This window comes from Onthophagus taurus, chromosome 6, assembly GCF_036711975.1.
Source record: "Onthophagus taurus isolate NC chromosome 6, IU_Otau_3.0, whole genome shotgun sequence".
Classification (NCBI taxonomy): Eukaryota; Metazoa; Arthropoda; class Insecta; order Coleoptera; family Scarabaeidae; genus Onthophagus; species Onthophagus taurus.
In genome coordinates, this window is record NC_091971.1 from 6,613,411 (window position 1) to 6,631,895 (window position 18,485).

Sequence of the window (18,485 nt, forward strand, 5' to 3'; positions counted from 1 at the left end):
TTTATATCTGGAAAAATAGTTATATATAACTCTATATAGTTTGTAATCTATTCATATAGTTTATATATCTAGTTTCGATTTTTTGATACAAATAGTGTTGATATCAAATTGTTGAAATAATTAAAATTCGTTAACTTTGATGTTTTCGTCATAAATGGTGGGTTAAATGGGGGGTCATAAGATATGACTCATTTTTAATTGTTTCTCTTGTTGGAGTTTTTAATCAATATTGAATAAATGTAATGTTGTAATGAAAAATTCAAGGCTATTTTCAAAATAATGGTAGATCTAAAATATTTATATCAGATTAAATTATTTACCAGGTAGTTGAGTTGATTACGTGTATTTTTAGCCACGTATATAAATACTTATAATTTGGTATACAGAAAAGGTTTAAAATGAGTTGGTTCATTTATTACGTTAATTTACATGGAATTGCTTTTTCACCTTGAAATTATCTTAAAGAAACCGCAAAGATTAATCAGCGTTTAAATTAATATATTTCCTAGAATTTTCACGCATTTTAATGGGCATCGATACACTCAAAATTAAATGAAAATGTAGATTCTGGAAGCTTATAATTTGGTATAACCTAACCTCAAAAGCTTCATTTCTTATTTCGAATCGATTGCGAGAAAATATTTTTTTTTCTTTAACCACATTTAATGAATGTCAAATCTTCGTACTTCGGTGCCACTTTTCTCTTTTCAACGCCACTTTCTCTATTACTTTTCCCCATTGGATTTTTGCTGCACCCCCTCATCTTATTCCTTCTGGTTTCATATTGAATTTTTTTTTGTGTGTTTTTCCCATCCACCGATGGGGAAAACCGAACCAGGTGGTCCATTTGATGCCATTTCAGCTGTTTCTCTTCTATCTCTTCTTGTTTCGTACTTTGTCTCTTCTGGTTTTTCGATTTCTCCTTTTATTATCTTCAGTTCTTGGATTATTTCATGGTTCTAGAGTATGTTATATAATACTTCATCAATTATAATGACATCGAGGTTACTTTTGATAACAATTTTTTATCATTATAGTAACATTAATTGTCACACTTGACAATTTAAATTAAATATTAATAATTCAAATGTTGTTATAAACTACAATTTTTCAAGTGGTAAATGTGGGTAATATTAAAAATTATTGTCGCAAAAATTATTTGTACAAAAAATAATGTCGACAAACGGCGATAAATTATCACCCGTAGAAATACAAGAATTAAACAACATTTCTAACAAATTAAGAGTATCCGCATTGAGATCGACAAATGCCGCGAGAAGTGGTCACCCATCCTCTTGTTCTTCCGTAGCGGAAATTTTAGCAGTGCTTTTTTACAAAGTTATGAAATTCAGATTGAGCCATCCTAAAGATCCTGCGAGCGATCGGTTGATTTTGTCAAAAGGACACGCAGCTCCGATTCTTTACGCGGCTTGGGCTGAAGTTGGATTATTTCCGAAAGAAAAATTATTAGACTTGCGCCAAATTTATTCTGATTTAGAAGGGCATCCAACGCCGAGATTAAATTTTATCGACTTTGCAACTGGGTCTCTTGGTCAAGGACTATCAGTCGCCGTTGGAATGGCTTATGTGGGCAAAATAATCGAAAACATGAAATATCGAATTTTTTGTATTATTGGTGATTCTGAAAGTTCCGAAGGTGCGATATGGGAGGCGTGTAATTTCGCCAGTTTTTATAAACTCAATAATTTATGCGTGATTATTGATGTGAATCGTTTAGGACAAACCGGACAAACCCCTTTGGGTCACGACACGAATGCTTACCAAAAAAGATTTCAAGCGTTTGGTTTTAATAGCATCATCGTGGATGGTCATAACGTTGAAGAGCTGATAAATGCTTTCGAAAAGGCAGAAAGTCAACAATTGAAACCAACTTGTATTATAGCCAAAACGTTTAAAGGAAAACATTTTTTAAATTTGGAAAATGTTAGTAATTTTCATGGGAAATTATTGGGCGAAAGATTTGATAAAATAGTTGAACACATAGAATCTTTAATTACTAATAAAGGAAAAACTTTCTTAGAAATACACGAACCTGATTGGATTTATCCAATACCTGAAAATAAGGGCGCTATTCAATTATCTATTCCTCCTTGTTACATCAACACCGATTTTATTTCCACGAGAGAAGCTTTCGGTAACGCTTTAATTAAGCTAGCTCAAACCAGCGAAAGAATAATTTCTTTTGACGCCGATGTCAGAAATTCAACTTATTCAGAAAAACTAAAAGAATATGATGAATCAAGACACATTGATTGTTTTATGGCAGAACAAAACTTAGTTTCGGCAGCAATAGGAGCTTGTTGTCGAACAAATTTAATCCCATTCATCTCATCTTTTAGTTCTTTTCTTACAAGAGCTTTCGATCAACTTCGCATGGGTGCAGTATCATCTACTAACATTAAAATATGTGGTACACACGCTGGAGTTAGTACAGGTGAAGATGGACCAAGCCAAATGGCCATGGAAGATATTGCAATGTTTAGAACGCTTCCCGGTTGTACAATTTTTTATCCCAGCGACGCAGTTGCCACAGAAAGAGCAGTTGAATTTGCCGCTAACATTCAAGGAATGTGTTACGTAAGACTCACGCGACCTAAAAACGAAGTTATTTACTCAAACGATAGACATTTCGCAGTTGGAGAAGCCCAAGTTTTATTAAAACATTCAGACGATCAAGTATTATTAATTTCCGCCGGAATAACCTTAGTCGAAGCTTTTAATGCTGCCAAAGAATTAGAAAAAGACGGAATTCACATTCGTATTATCGATTTATTTACTATCAAACCAATAGACGCAGATTGTATTAAAAAGAACGCCAAAGAGGCTTTAGGGAAAATTATTACGGTTGAGGAACATTATCCTGAAGGTGGAATTGGAGAAGCTGTTTTATCTGCGGTTGCTGATGAACCAAATATTTTATTAAAAAAAATTGCTATTCCTAAAATGGCAAGATCTGGAAGACCGCGTGAACTTTTGGATTATTTTGGAGTATCTACCTGTAATATTGTGTTGATGATTAAGGAGTTTTTAAATATAAAAACTGATCTTGGAGAATCAGAGGAAAATGAAGCATCGAAAATAACTCAAACAACGGAAGCTGGAGATACTAACACTAATACAATCGAAAATTTAAAATAAAATTATAATCTTGAGTTTTATTTTTTATTATATTTATCTTCGAATTAACATAAGACATTAACATTTCCCAAAAACAATATTTGCTCGGAGATCTCCAATTTTTGATCAAAATCTTGTAGTAATAAGTACTTGCCAATTGACGAACCTCCTCCTAGAACCCCAAGGTCAAGACACCGTCTAACCTTAACCTTGCGGTTTCATGAGAAGGCTCGTCAATTGTCAAATACAAATGAAAGTCAATTTACAGCAGTTCCAGCAGTATTGATCGACAACAGTTCTTCGAAACGCATCTATCTTTGTAAATAAAAATTTCGTTGTTGAAGTCATTTGGTTTTCTATATTCTTCTAGAACCCCGAAAGTGCCGCGAAAGTATCCTAAAGGGTCCGAGAAATTTTTTTTTGTAGCTGATTCTAGATGAAGAGTCGTCACCCACCTCGTGTTAGTTACCATGCCTGAGTCTAAAATTGAAGATGAAGGTGATTGATCTTGCGCTAGGCTTAACTTGTTCTGGATATTCATTGCTAGTAAGAACAAACACAATGTAATAAACTAAGATAATGCAACTCCTATATACATATAATAAGGTATGAAATTGCCAATTTGAAGAAATCTATGTATTCATGGAGAAACATTCCCTGGGGGGGGGGGAGACCAAGTATACCATCTTCAAGAGTAGATGATGGAACGCTAGTCTAACTACTAATTGACCGATGACGATCATGAAATAAAAAACATTTTAAAGCAAATTTGATTAAGAGTTTTTTAAATCCAACTCTTTATATATGGGAAACTATGAAAGGATCCTTTTACCTGGAATTAATAAATATTGATAAAGTGCGGTTCGATTGCGTTCTAAACACTCAGTTCGTAAGAAAATATTTACTTTTTGATAGCACCAGGATATATATCTTAAGAACAGATTTAGTGCATTAACAGCTTAACAATATTTCAAAAAAAAATTTGTTTTTTATATTGGTCTATTTATATTGCTTCTATATTTAATTTGTCATTTGATTGGGAGTTATCTAATCTTTATTTTTAAGTAATATGACATTTTTTAAATCGATCTCGAACAAATTCAATATATTACGTCTAATAAAAGGTAAAATACAGCAATAAGTTAATGCTCTTATCGTTTGATAAGACAGCGATGTCAAACGCTGTTAAATGTTATGCGTGTCAAAAAATATTAAACTAATATATTTTTGTATTGTAAAATTTATTAAATTATTAAATAGGTGTTTAATAAACCTTTCCCATTGAAGTACAATAACAATCATCTTTAAAAAGTGGGTACTCCAACAAACCATCACGGACAGTTACAGATGTATCAGAAGGAAAATTTATGGACAATTTTAAATTTCCCTTTTCCAACAAAAAACTTCTTGGTGATTTGAGACATTCATCTTCAATAATTGTTTTTCGTTCTAAAAATCTTTGATTCGCCTTACAACTTTTACTTCGAATTGAATCAGGTTTAATAGAACTTTTTACACCTTTTTCTTGTAAATCTTTTAGTTTTTCTTGGATTATTGGAACGGAACGTTTTGGAGGAACCGATTGTGAACGTTTTCGTGAAATCGATGGTTTTTTAGGTTCCCAAGGAATTCGCTCCTCAGGAATCTAAAACAAAAAACTATTTAGTACTTTGAAATTATTTTTTTATCTTATAGTTACGCTTGGGGGTGTTGGTGGCTTTGGAGTACAAGCTGAACATTTCGATTTTCTTATATGAGTCGTCTTTTCAAAGGGTTTTTCTTCCATATAAACGATTTTTTTACGTTGGGGAAAATCGTACATTGAAATTCGATTTAAAAAACTAAAAATATTACAATTAATAATTTATTTTCATTAAAGTGAATTGGTTTTTAATTACTTTGGGGGTGGTGTATTCCAATAATTATCAACACGATTCGTTTTCATGATATAAGACAACTTTTTCAACAAAATAAAATTATCCTTTTGGATTTTAGCCGTTCTATCAACTTCTTGTTGACATTTTTTTAATTTTACTGTTATATGAGGCCTGTTTTGTGGAGTTTTGTTATCAATTGCTGGTAAAGCTGATTGGACCTTATTCATTTTATTTTCATATAATAAGCAAATATTAACACACAGATTAAACTTACCTTTCTTCGATGATTATCATATCTCCGTTGTTGCCAAGGTCTTATTAATAACTTTTCTCGCTTTGATAACATGTTCACACAGAAAATATAAAATCAATATATACTGGTAATGTAATACATAATGGAGATATCATTTGTGTTTACATGTTGCTCGGCAACGACTAAATTCAATATTTTCCTTAAAGATGTTAAAAAGAAACTTTTTTATAATAAATAAAAAAATTTCTATATTACCACAAAAGATTCTTAAATTATTATTTTGAAACTTTGTATACACAATTTGAATTTCTTTCTCACTAGCGCCATCTTTTGTTGACCAGCTACATTTAACTGAACAAAATCATTTGATTGTTGACTGATATTAATAACAATTCTAATAAATGTTAAATACGACCAAAAATAGAATTAGAACTGGAAACATTCTGGTTCAGCCGTACACGTCTCTCAAGACGGCAAATTCGTGAAATAAATTTTAAGTTTAATAACTTCTAACTAGCGCCATCTTTTGTCTGACGTTGTTTTTATTGGTAATTGGGAAGGTTAAATATCACCAATTTAAATTTGAACTTCCCGCGTTTTTTGACAACAAAATGTGACATCATTTTATTAAATTACTTAATATTTCCTCTTTATTAATTAATTCAACACCAATTAACTTTATTAATTTGTTAAATTTAGCTAACTTTGAAAGCATTAAATTAATTTTTCACAATTTTATTCAAAGAAATCAACAAAATTTAACTTTCCCGCTTATTAAACAATTAGCTGTAGATGGCGCTAAAATCATTAATTTTTTTCGGTTCATAACCCAACTAAATGTCAGTTTACAGTCAAATTTGAAAATTTGTTTATCATCAGTAACATATAAAAGAAAACGGATATATTTAACGAAACAAATTAAAATTAAAAAAAAAAAGTTGTATAAAAGCGGTATTGAGGTAATTTTAAAAGTTAAAATGCGCGTGTAACCAAAGGAATCCAACCAAGTTGAAATTAATCATGAGCCAAATTCCGGTGGAAAATTTAGAGTCTTTGGCTCAAGTACCAGCGTTAACGACTAAATTGTGCAATCATTTCGCTAAGAATGATAAAGGTAAGATATTTTATAAAGCATCTGTCCAATAAAAAGAATTTAGTGTGAAAATTAAAACCTAACCTCAAATTTTTTTTACAGATTTAGCAGCTGAATATTTTAGAATAGCTATAACGTTTTTAACGTCTGTGCATCAATTCCCACCGTTTAATTCGCGTGACGAACAATACGTCGTCGCTCAAATTCGAAAATTTTTATTATCTTTAGAACCGAGTAACAACGTTCAAAAATTTGATCTATTATATGCGAAATTTCAAAAGACGGTAAATATACATACTTCTTTTAATTGATTAAAATTAATTTATTATTTTCAGTCAATTTTGCGTAACAAATGTGCCATCTTACTATTTTTCTTACACCTCGCCTCACAATCGCAAAGCGAAACCTTAACCCAATGGAGCATGTTGGAAAAAGTCACATCACAATCGAGTATTAACTCATCTAAATCACAAACCTTTTTGCCTGATGATAATAAGGGAAGTGTAAAGAAATTGTATTCCGCAAATTTAGGAAAGAATTTATCAGCTTCTAGTAGAACACAAGTAATAAATTTAAAGTATTTGTTGTTAAAATTATTTTTGTGATATTTTTAATCTATTTTAGTTGTCTCAAGCAACAACAGTACCTTCAATAATCTGGTCAAATAGCGATCATGATTTACATGCTTTAAAAGATCGATGTTCATCAATAGAATCATCAAGAAGTGGAAGTAAATAAGTTTTATTTAGTAATTTTATAAAAACCCAAATGTTTAGTTGTACTGTGACTACAATTATCATTAGAGTTAGAACTAAAAACATTTTAAGATGGTTAAACCCAAAAATTTCTAGGTCTAGTGTTAGTTCAATAAGAATATACAATACTCTAGTACTGAACAACAACTAAAACTAGGGCTAACACTATCACTAAACTTAAAACTAGAAAGTTTTTGGTTTAGCTGTACATCTGACAATGATTTATTAATTAAATAATTTAATTTATAGCTACAATAAGTGTATCAGAAAGTCAATTAATTCAAGAAGTTATCTATTCGTTTCAAGGAATTGAAGGTAAAGTGCTTAGAAAAGAACCTGGTGGTCTTGGATTTACAATTGATGGTAAAGCGTCGAAAGGAATGACTCCTATACAACGTGGATTAATTGAAAGGTTATCGTGTGTTGGATTTTTACATAATCAATTAAAACAGCATTGTGATGAAGCTGATAAACAAATTGGTTTAATTGGGCAGTCGTTAATTGCAATTTTAAGGGAGGAATTAACGAGTTATTATCAAATGGTTGCTCTGTTGCAAGCGCAATCGAAAAAACAAGGTTGTTATGATCACTCTGAGTTAAGTTTGAGAAGAATGTCTGTTTGGGTGGCGGAGCCTCAAATGCATTTACAATGGTTGGCTTATATTGCTGAACAATGTAGTGATAAAAAAGGGGGTGCCCTGGTTAGCATGGTTCATGGATTTTTACAACATGGGGCTCAATGCGTTCAAAAAGTAATAATAAATAAATATCTAAAAAGCAATTTTTTTTATGCAATTCTTTTTTAAGGTATCCGAAAAGGTATTATCGGCTGTGTGCAGACCGTTATATTTAATGTTATCTAAATGGTTATTAGATGGAGAAATAAATGATCCTTGTGGTGAATTTTTTATAGAAGCTCGAAATGTTAGTAATGCTGAACGACTTTGGTATGATAAATATTACGTTCGGTTCGTTTGTTTTTACAATCATAAATTTTTTGGAAATTAAGGATGTATTTGTAGGCAATCAATGATTCCGTCCTTTATTACTGTTGATCAGGCCAATAAAATTTTGGCTACAGGTAAAAGTATAAATTTTTTAAGGCAAATTTGTAAAGATTCGGAGGAGTTACCAGGAAGGGATGCTTTACAGAAACTTTTCGCTATAACTTCTGGTAAATAAATTAATCTTATTTTATTATTCATTAATTTTGATTATTTAATACAGCTGAAGCGTTATTTTCACCGGAACAATCGATAGAGCTACACACAGCTTTAGAAAGTGTTTATCGCGAAACATCTTTAAGGGTTTTAAACTTATTGAAAAATAAATTTCGTTTATTGGAACATTTACAAGCTTTAAGGCGTTATTTGTTGTTGGGTCAAGGTGATTTTATTCGACATCTTTTAGAACTTCTTGCGTAAGTTCTTTTTATCTTAATTATAGTGTCCCATAAAAAGTCAACAACATTCTCGTCATTTTACTAATTGCTTAACCCCTTAACTGATATGAACGTACGCGATACTTTCATACTAAAGTGTTCATATTAAAATTGTCCTACAGTGATTTGAACTTATGGATGTTATTTTTCGCGGATATATGAGACCCTCTTTTTTTATACAGGGTGGGTCAAATGTCTGGAATATAGCCAATAACTTCGCCATTTGTGGTTTTAAAGAAAAATGTTTCAAATGCAAGTTTCTTTATTAATCGTGGCGCATTTTTTGGCGATATTTGCTTGTTTGTATTGTTTTTGTTTCGTTGCTATAGCAACCAACATTGTTATTTTAAATGGGATGCATGTTTTTTTTGCATTCTTTAATAGAGGATATATCTCTTTAGGCAATGAACATATCAAATGATATGGTTGTATAAGAAAACAATCGAGAAAAAATGCGTTTTCTGAATATATTAAATCAGCGAATTACAATCAATAGCGATACGGTCCGTTAAATGTCATAAATATGACAGTTTCAACAATTATGAAAAATTAATGTGACATCATTTAATGTAGTTTTGTCATTGGCTTTTAAGAAGGGTTTTAGCACTTCCGGTGTTAAAGAATTTTCTTTTAAATTTTGGATACTGTGGATTGTTTAATTTGTGAATCTGGGTAAATATGTATTATTGAACAGTGTACAAACTTCACTTTGAGTGCGTTTTCTATCACCGTACTTACCCATACATCATTAATATTTGGATTCTATGTCGTTCGCTTAATTGCGCCATATTTGTTTAATCTGTCAATTTTTTGACATTTAAAGCTGTCAACGGCATTATTTCAGCGCCTATTTTGATTTAATATTTTCAGATAACGCATTTTTTCTGGATATCATATCATATGACTTGACATGTTCATCGCGTATTGGGATTTATCCTGTATCAAGATTTACGCTCTTGAGAAAGTTTATTCATTTTGAAGAAATGGCATGCATAGAAGAATACCCCAATCTATAATCGAAAAAAATTTGGCCTATTTACCATTACCTGAATATACGTTTTGCCGAAATGCTTACACCAGAAAGAGATAATTCCATAAACGACAGCTTACTGTTTTGTAAGGGGCGATTAAACTGGAAGCGATATATTCCGTTCAAACGCGCTAGTTTTGCAATAAAAAGTTTCTTACTTTGTGAATATATGGAAAATTATCATATACACAGTGAAAGATACTTTATTGTTAATCGAATATAACAATTTACCTAAAAGTACAGAAATTGGTATGACTCTTATAAAAGATCTGCTAGGAAAAGGATTGTCTAACTACTCATAATTTTTATACGTCTCCTCAACTAGCAGATTTATTGATAACACACAAAACAGATACATATGGAACATTGAGGTTGGGGCGTAAGGACGTTCCTGCAAATTTGAAGTCAACTAAATTAGCCAAAGGATACATTATTGGCTACCAACGAGGAAAGGTGTGTACATTTAAGACAGAAAAGATGTGGGACTACTATCTACAATTCATAATCTCATCAAAGCAAATAAAACGGTGAAAAAACTTAAGACCATCTTAGACTATAATCATATAATGGGAAGCGTTGATCAACACCTCACAGATTACTCAATTTCAAGAAAGAGAGGGAAAAAGTTTTACATGAAGATCTTCTTTCATTTATTGGATCAAACTATTTGGAACTGTCATGTGCTTTATAGAAAAAATGGAGGCAGCAAATTACATGCACAGTTTCTGTTGGATCTGGCAGAGGCACTAATTGAACAAAATAAAGATCAGCGAGAGGACGGCCAGGAACAACACCAAATCCACTGCGACTGACGGACCGCCATTTCCCCGATTTTGTGCCTCCAACGAAAAATAAACAAAGTGCAAGCAGAAAATGTATTGTTTGCTGTTTTAAAAAGGTTGAACGAGAGAAGAAAGTCAGGAGAGAAACAAGATACTGCTTTAAGGAATGTGATGTTGGACTTTGTGTAATTCCATGTTTCAAAATATATTATTTTTTTATTTTTATTTATTCATATTCGGGACACGTACAGGAAAAAATCCCAAAAAAGTGTCCACTACAATAATATAAAAGAAAAGAAAAGAAAACAGACTACATAAGAAAGAACAAAAAAAAAACTAAAAAATTTATCAAAAGCATGAAACAATAAAAAAAATGGAATTAAATCAGCAAGCACAAAGCAGAAAAGAAAGTAAACACAGAGACTGGATTGGTCCACATAATCATCGATATTACGCGGATAGAAAAACAGAATAAGAAGGACCATAAGAAAGAACAAATTTATGTTGCTTTTCTTTTCTGCCCCACCACCCGCAAGAAATTAATATAAATATGGTAAACGAATGTGTTTCGATCGAGTAAATTAATTTTACAAAGAAAAAACTAATGACAAATACTTAAAGTTAAAACGGATTTTTTAAACGACATCATTGAATTACAAAAGAAATCAACATTGAAACAATAAACATTGCAAGTGTGCATCAGTCTCAACAGAGGTGAACCAGCATGTGCACTAGATCCAGAAGCAGGTAGTCTGAACAAAAATGGTGATCAAGTAGCATAAGAAGGAACATTAAAGTGAATCTGCTCTAAAAGAACCGGAGCGTCGAGAACTCCATTAACTAGTTTGAACAGGAACAATAGGTCCGTACTGTGTCGACGGCCACAGAGAGATCTTAGACCAAACACCCGGCATCTTTGGGAATAAGGGCAGTACGGAAGATAAAATTTGTGAGCAAGATAACGGATAAATGTTCTCTGTAGGCCCTCAATAAGGTCGATGTAAATATTATAGGCAGGACTCCATACTACTGAAGCGAAATTTAAACCGCTAGCAACGTATGCCATATATAAAGAAGTAATGCAGCGGACGTTTGTAAATGGACGAGAAATCCTAATGATAAATCCTAGGCACTTTGTAGCTTCAGAAACGATAGAAGTAATATGATCGCGATAGAGTAGTCTAGAATCCAGAACAACGCCAAGATCTTTAACTGAAGAGGATTGAGTAAGATAATGCGGACCTATCATATATTTGAAGTTAACATTATATCTCTTTCTACTGAACGTGATCTGACAACACTTATCAGGATTTAGAAATAAGTAATTTTGTGAGCAATAAGAATCAAATCTGTCAATGTCATCTTGCAACCGAATACAGTCAGAAGCAGACCTGATGCTAGCAAAAATTTTACAGTCATCAGCGAAAAGAGAAAAATTCGAATAATGAAAGCACTCAGAAACATCATTTATATAGGCTAGAAATAAAATAGGTCCAAGATGGCTACCTTGAGGTACACCAGATGTAACAGGAGTAAAACTAGATATGAAATTATTTACTTTCACTGCTTGAAATCTCTTAGATATATAGGACGAAATCCATAGAGACAGCCCGTTAGATAGGTTAAACTTGTTCAGCTTATCCATAAGAATGTTATGGTGAAGCTTGTCAAAAGCTTTTGTCAGATCGGTGTAGATAGCATCCACCTGAGAGTTATTATTCATAGAATCCTGAATGTATTGAACAAACGCAACCAGATTCGTCTCAACTGATCGCCCACGCAAATAAATATTATACTCAGAAATATTTTTAATAAATTCCGTTTACACAAGCTGTTTTTCTTTTTCTTTATGATTATCTTGAAAAATCATTACATTACATTTATCAATCAGTTTAAGGCAGTGGTGCCCAACCTTTTTTTGTACACGGGCCACATTGGTTCCAGGTATATATTGCGCGAGCCAAAATCTATATTCTACTGGTACATGAACTACAGGCCCCGTGAGCCACATAAGATGTTCTGGGCCGTAGGTTGGGCAACCCTGAGTTAAGGGGTTAAATCGTGTTTCTTGGGCATTTGTTGTAGGTAAAAAAAGAGAGTGTTGTTGACTTTTTGGCGATCACTGTATAACTGTAAACTAAATTTATTTGTTTAGTCCTGAATTAAATAAACCAGCTCAAGAACTTTACGGCCACACTTTATCTGGAATTCTTGAATCAGCCATACGAGTAACGAATGCTCAATTTGAAGATGAAGACACCCTTCAAAGATTAAACGTGGGTTTAATGGATCCGTCACATGGAGATTTGGGTTGGGATACATTTACTTTAGTTTACATAGTTGATGGGCCCGTTGGGACTATTTTTGAGCACACCATGCCAATTTATAAATGTCTTTTTGGCGGTTTGTGGAAAACGAAACGAATGGAGTACGTCTTATCGAATATGAGAAAACAACAAATTTCTTGTGCGAAATTGTTTAGGAGATTGGATGGTAATATTTGTTTTTTAATTAATTAATTTTTAACATTTATTTTTTTAGTTTTAAAACCCGTGTCTCATTTAATACATGTATTAGCAAGTAAAATGATTAATTTATTGCATCAAATGCAATATTACTTTTTATTCGAAGTACTCGAATGTTCTTGGGCTGAAATGTTAAAACAAGTAAATCAAGCTGAAAGTTTGGATCACGTAATAAAAGCTCACGGACATTTTTTGGAATCCGTACAAAATGGTGTTTTATTAGATACAACACATACAGTAAGTTCTAATATTTTAATTTATGAAACTTTTAATTTTATTCAATAAATTTAAGGAAATCAGAACTCAACTTGGTATAATATTCACTTTAATCCTCAACTTAGAAACGTTACAAGACGCTTTGTATACCTCGGCGGAATCAGAATTGGAAAGCATTTTGGCTTATGAAAGAAAATGTGCATCACATCGTAATTTCGGAACTAACCTTCAATATGAATACGAAAGTAAAGAAAGAACCCTCAAATTTAAACATTTCGTTTCTTCTGTGAAATGTCAAGTGAAACAACTCAGCACGAAATACACCGAGTTTATTACGCGTTTCTTAACTTCTCTTTCAACCAGCCCGGATATGAATCTCCAATTATTGAGCGTTCGTCTCAATTTCAATGATTTTAACCAGATTACATGACAGAACGGCTATGAAAATCTTTTCAATGAAGATGGGAAAGAAGATATTGTAAAGCCATCATCGTCTTCGTTTCTTCTTAGTTGTGTACGTGAAGATGAAAGTTCGCGAACTGTTAATATAAGTAATTTAACGGATTTAACGTACAGTTTTGTGGAATGTGTCAGTTTCGATCGATCACAAATTATTAATTCGGGTTCATGCAGTTATGGTAGCGTTGACGAACTGATTCGCACATCGGATAATAGTAATTCGGGTAATAAGCGAAAGCATAAACACATTTGATGTTGTATTGGGTGAGGGGTCTGTTTAATTTTTTTTTTAAATCTTTGTTTTCTGCGTCGTTTGTATTTGATCACCTCTCGCCTTAAAGTTACTAAAATTTTAATCGTAGCTAAACGCTTAATTTCACTTTTTTATTATTATTAGTAACAACAGCCATTATATTATTGATTTTTATTTTTACAAAAATATAATTATTTAAGTAACTATTTCATAACTTGTATTTGTTATTCTAAATAAACATTTTGTTTAATTTTGTTATTTAAAATGTTAAGAATACATATCTTAATTACTACAGGCTAACAAATTATGTATATAAATATTCAAATCAAATTAATATTATAAACCTGGTCCAACATAATCTGTAGTGGCACCTTTTTGTCGATAAACTCAGTAATTTGAAAGATGTTAACACCCAAAGATGGTAAATTTACTTAGTTCGTTTATTGTCCAAAAAATCATGTCACTACGTCACAGCACGTGCCAATTAGCTCAGCAGCGGTTGTTGCTTTAGAAATGTTATTGCAGATATTGATCTTGGCTTTTTATGGTATTAACTCCTCTGGTGCAAGCAATCATTGGAGATACACTGCCGCTTGCGGCCGAGGCGCTTCGTTGTTGGGTACAAATCTTGTGCTGATATGGTATTAACTCGGTTGCCTGCGACCTGGTTGGATTGGGATGGGTTGGGTTGAGTTGGTCATGTTCGCCTGTGACTGTTTCTATATTGCTATTCGGTATACAAGGCTTGGCTCGCATTATAACGATCGTTCTGTTTTTGTGTTTTTTGGGACGACTACAACATTTTAGTATCATTGTTAAACCGAATATTAAAAGAAAAATGAATAATATAATCCACTCGGACTCATATGATTTTGCCATTATAACGGACGATACTGTTCAATGTTAAGTCCTCCGTCCGTATTTCTTTTTTAATTTTATAAAGTTCTCTTCATAAAAGACGAATAGAAAGAGAAAGTGCCTGTTTGAAGTAAGAAAAACCGTCTGGTTACGTTGGTTGGTGAAGTATCAGTTGTTATAATAAGCAAAACACAATTTCAAAATAATCTAAAAAAGCACAAAACTTTAATAATTAATAACAAAATTACACAAATTATACCTTTAAGAATTTCACACCTGCAATTCAAATTAAATACTGATAGTTATTTGCAACTAAACAATGCAAGAACTTTAGTGGGGAATATCCAAAGTTGGAATAATTAAACCGTTTGACTTCTTAGCACGTCTTCAAAGCTGTAAAATCTAAGTGCGTTTTTACGTTCTAAATCGAAACAGTTATGTCCATCAAGCTCGATATATTTTCTCATTTAAAATATAAAAATCGAAATGTATTAAGTCTTTTGGTAGTATTTCTTTATTAAAACAGATTAATTAAAATGTGCCATTATTTAAAAAATTAAAAAAGAAAAAAATGTGCTTTTGACGTGACTATAGTTAAATTGTTATTTTTCATGTATTGATGTAAATATACAGTTTAAATAAAGAAAATTCGTATTATTCTTGCATTATGTTGTGATTAAGATAAGTGTAGAAAACCTAGGAGGTTATTTCCAATATAAATATTTTCATCTTTGGAAAATGAAATTTTTATTACATACATTAATAATTTTAAGTCTAATTTTAATATAAATAATCACAATTCATCTCTAACGTTCGATTCATGCCCTGTTCCAACATTTAAACTACTCCAAAATTCATTTCTTTCCTTATTTAATCCTTTCAGCATTTTTAATTCACCATCTGGACCTATTTCTAAATATTCCATATCATCGGTTGAAATTGGTTTCCATTTGATTCCAAGTTCGTTATCGTCTGGAGTTGGATTTCTACAAAAATGTTTCAAATTAAAAAGTTTAAAATTAATTTATTAAGTTTTTAATACCCAGTTTTAACAAAATTAGTCCACGTTTCAGCCAAAATCTTTGAAACTTTAGCATCCCCATTAAATAATTCATCAAAATGGAACAAGTATTGTAAATCATCAGCGTGGCAAACTCCGTAATCATTGTATTCATCCCCGAATCTTTGAGACATGCTGTATTTTCCTCTATGATTGAATGAATAATAATAAATGGGGCTTTTTGTGTGTTTTCGGTGTAGTTTTATTGTTTCGTAAGCTGCGTAACCAAACCAACCATCGGTGAACATCTTTTAATAAGAAATTTAATGATTAATGTGAAATTAATTTATTGTAAAAAAAAATTTACGTCTATAACTGATTGTTTTGATGACATATCGATTACTTTATCACCGAAATAAAACGTTCTTAATTGTTTTGTGATATATCCAGGATTTTGAGAAGTTTTTCTATAAAATAAACCAATTGGTACAACTTTATCGAAGTATTGGTTTAGTTCTTCAACGAGATGTTCATTTGCAAAAATTCCTAAAACACTTAATTATAATATTTAAAGATAATTAATTAGTTATTTACCAGGAACTCTTAAAGATCCTTCATCTGTTGTTAACCCAGTAATCCAAGGCACATCGTAAACCCCTCCTGATTTAATGATATCGATTGGATGTTCGCTTAAAAATGCTTCTTTTATTTTAGGTTCAACAACTGGTTTAAACGGTATCATAGGATCTGTATCCCATTCCTAAAATCAACTTAAATCATAATTTCAAAGGGTGTTGATTTTTATTAAATTGATTACCATAAACTTTTTATCCAAAGCAATAATTTTATAAGAATCAACTTTACGTAAACAATCTAACATTTCTCGGCTTGAATCCGTCGTACAATTTAATAGTTGAGCTAATTTATTTGCAGTCTCTTTGCCTTCATCTTTAGGTGCTAATGACCATAATGTTAAAGCTGTTCCACTTTGAGCGATTCCTCTTGCAAATAAACCTAAAATTCATTATTTAATTATTTTTTTATTATCACGTCTAGTGTTATTTATACCTTTACTTGAAGGTGATAACATATGAAAATGTACGCTGGCTCCTCCAGCAGATTCACCAAATAATGTCACTTTTCTTGGATCACCACCAAATTTATGAATATTTTCTTGGATCCATTTTAACGCTAAAGTTTGGTCTTTTAATCCATTATTTCCTGGGCATTCTTCGTCGAATGTTGATAAAAATCCAAGAGCACCTAAACGATTTAATAAATCTTAAAGATCGATAAACATGAATTTATTTTTTACCTAATCTATAATTTGGAATCACTAAAATTACATTGTAATCTAATAAATACGTTGGGTTATACCACGTAATATTTCCTCCCCCACAGTGATAACCACCTCCGTGGAACCAAACCATAACAGCTAAAGGTTCATTATCCTCAAAATAAGATAGCTACAATTATTGGAATAAATTAATCAGTTTGATATTAAAAAAAATCGTTTTACTTTTGGTGTGTAGACGTTTAAGTATAAACAATCCTCATCGCCTTCAATTAAATCAGTTCTCGTGTAAATATTTCTTTGTGGGCACACCGCGTGTTCTAAGGAACCATCTATTATTCCGTTCCATTTAGTTTTTGGAATTGGAGCCTGGAAAATATATGATTCACTACTCTTTATAAAATCTAAGAATTAAAAATATCTAAGAATTATTAAAAAAAACCAGAAGCAAACCACACAGTTGCTACTTTATCATAAATAAACCAAATTCTTACAATGTAAGTTTTCCTTATATTACAGAATTAAGTTCAAACTAATCAACTGGAATAATAATCAATTAAGTGATTATAATGGTCACCTACAAAACAACTCAAGTGTAACAATTTAAGTTTTTTTTTATTTGCAATGTTGCAATAATAAATTTAGCATAATGTCTTAATTTAAATCCATTAAACGCGTTTTATCAAGTAAAACGAATCGGCACAACATTGAATGATCATTTTGGAGGACAAAGTCACTTTCGCGTAAATCTTATTTTGATGGCGTTCTAATGCAATTTAACCCAAGAAGTTGTGTTTGTAGGTTAACTACGCGATTATTTCAACCTAATTACGCATTCCGCGATCGTTATGATAATTACCGTTTTACCAGAAAGGTAAGTATTAAATGCAGCTTAAAATAATAAATATTTGTTATTGGTTACACATTGTAAACAACTATGCAGTTAAGTTGTTTAGAAATTCTTATAAATGAGGATTGGAATTTTACAATTGCTTCGATTAATGCATAAAATAATCTTTAACAAGCAATAAAAGGAAGCTATATAACGAGTTTTATCCTTATTGATATTTTTTTACTTTATTGCGACTTTCGAAATACGTAATAGATTAAATCGTTATGTAATAGGTATTAATCAGTTGAATTCATTGAGGTTTTTAAGATTGAAAAAGTATTATAGGGTGTTTCAAAATTAACGGGATATTTGTAATTATCAGAAAAACTTCATTAAGCCGAGGTCGGTTGCGGCCGAGAGTCTACAATTAATATAAGGTATAAACCCAAAACTGGTCATCACGTTGCTCCGAATGTTAAATCGTTTGGGAAAGGGCTTATATTTACTAAGATTAATAACCCCCCTAAATAGGAATATTGGGTAAGGTTAGTTTTGTTTCTAAATGTTAATCACCCAGGTAAAAAAAGTTGCGTAAGGTTAGCTTTCTTTTAGAATGCCAAAGATTAGTTTTGTTTTGCAAATTAATGACGCTCACGTAAAGACTCTTGGGTCAGGTTAT

General features: G+C 31.6%; 4 protein-coding genes across 6 annotated transcripts in view; 2 read left to right on the forward strand and 2 right to left on the reverse strand.

Annotated features, from left to right (window-relative positions):
* The first annotated feature begins 4 nt into the window (after window positions 1-4).
* LOC111427772 (transketolase-like protein 2) lies at window positions 5-3,173 on the forward strand. Its single transcript, XM_023063069.2, has one exon. It carries the CDS (start codon window positions 1,174-1,176, stop codon window positions 3,157-3,159), a length of 1,986 nt encoding a protein of 661 aa, XP_022918837.2. The 5' UTR covers window positions 5-1,173; the 3' UTR covers window positions 3,160-3,173.
* Window positions 3,174-4,370: 1,197 nt separating this feature from the next.
* Window positions 4,371-5,461, reverse strand: LOC111428024 (uncharacterized). The gene is made up of 4 exons (XM_023063421.2): window positions 5,290-5,461; window positions 5,037-5,233; window positions 4,838-4,979; window positions 4,371-4,783 (listed from the first exon to the last, which is right to left on the reverse strand). Exons 1-4 carry the CDS (start codon window positions 5,359-5,361, stop codon window positions 4,403-4,405), a joined length of 792 nt encoding a protein of 263 aa, XP_022919189.2. The 5' UTR covers window positions 5,362-5,461; the 3' UTR covers window positions 4,371-4,402.
* A 580-nt stretch (window positions 5,462-6,041) lies between these two features.
* Window positions 6,042-15,337, forward strand: LOC111427842 (gamma-tubulin complex component 3). The gene is made up of 11 exons (XM_023063183.2): window positions 6,042-6,382; window positions 6,464-6,645; window positions 6,697-6,924; window positions 6,986-7,091; window positions 7,366-7,868; window positions 7,924-8,084; window positions 8,139-8,290; window positions 8,344-8,536; window positions 12,525-12,862; window positions 12,911-13,131; window positions 13,187-15,337. Exons 1-11 carry the CDS (start codon window positions 6,289-6,291, stop codon window positions 13,538-13,540), a joined length of 2,532 nt encoding a protein of 843 aa, XP_022918951.1. The 5' UTR covers window positions 6,042-6,288; the 3' UTR covers window positions 13,541-15,337.
* A 73-nt stretch (window positions 15,338-15,410) lies between these two features.
* LOC111428044 (juvenile hormone esterase-like) overlaps window positions 15,411-18,485 on the reverse strand; it is a 30,722-nt gene continuing 27,647 nt past the window's right edge. For all 3 annotated transcript variants that reach the window (XM_071196569.1, XM_071196568.1, XM_023063444.2), the window contains 8 exons: window positions 17,200-17,343; window positions 16,996-17,146; window positions 16,749-16,943; window positions 16,498-16,694; window positions 16,275-16,440; window positions 16,048-16,226; window positions 15,723-15,988; window positions 15,411-15,666 (listed from right to left, as the gene is read on the reverse strand). In XM_071196569.1, the coding sequence (XP_071052670.1) occupies window positions 15,474-15,666; window positions 15,723-15,988; window positions 16,048-16,226; window positions 16,275-16,440; window positions 16,498-16,694; window positions 16,749-16,943; window positions 16,996-17,146; window positions 17,200-17,343 (1,491 nt within the window). In that variant the 3' untranslated portion in view covers window positions 15,411-15,473. The remainder of the gene's footprint in view (window positions 15,667-15,722; window positions 15,989-16,047; window positions 16,227-16,274; window positions 16,441-16,497; window positions 16,695-16,748; window positions 16,944-16,995; window positions 17,147-17,199; window positions 17,344-18,485) is intronic.

Coding starts and splice junctions, on each gene's coding strand:
- LOC111427842 (XM_023063183.2), top strand. CDS start 6,289: ATGAGCCAAATTCCGGTGGAAAATTTAGAGTCTTTGGCTCAAGTACCA. Junction 7,092..7,365: donor AGAATCATCAAGAAGTGGAA/GTAAATAAGTTT, acceptor TTTAATTTATAG/CTACAATAAGTGTATCAGAA. Junction 8,291..8,343: donor ACTTTTCGCTATAACTTCTG/GTAAATAAATTA, acceptor TATTTAATACAG/CTGAAGCGTTATTTTCACCG.
- LOC111427772 (XM_023063069.2), top strand. CDS start 1,174: ATGTCGACAAACGGCGATAAATTATCACCCGTAGAAATACAAGAATTA.
- LOC111428024 (XM_023063421.2), bottom strand. CDS start 5,361: ATGTTATCAAAGCGAGAAAAGTTATTAATAAGACCTTGGCAACAACGG. Junction 4,980..5,036: donor TGGAATACACCACCCCCAAA/GTAATTAAAAAC, acceptor TAATATTTTTAG/TTTTTTAAATCGAATTTCAA. Junction 4,784..4,837: donor AGCCACCAACACCCCCAAGC/GTAACTATAAGA, acceptor TTTTTGTTTTAG/ATTCCTGAGGAGCGAATTCC.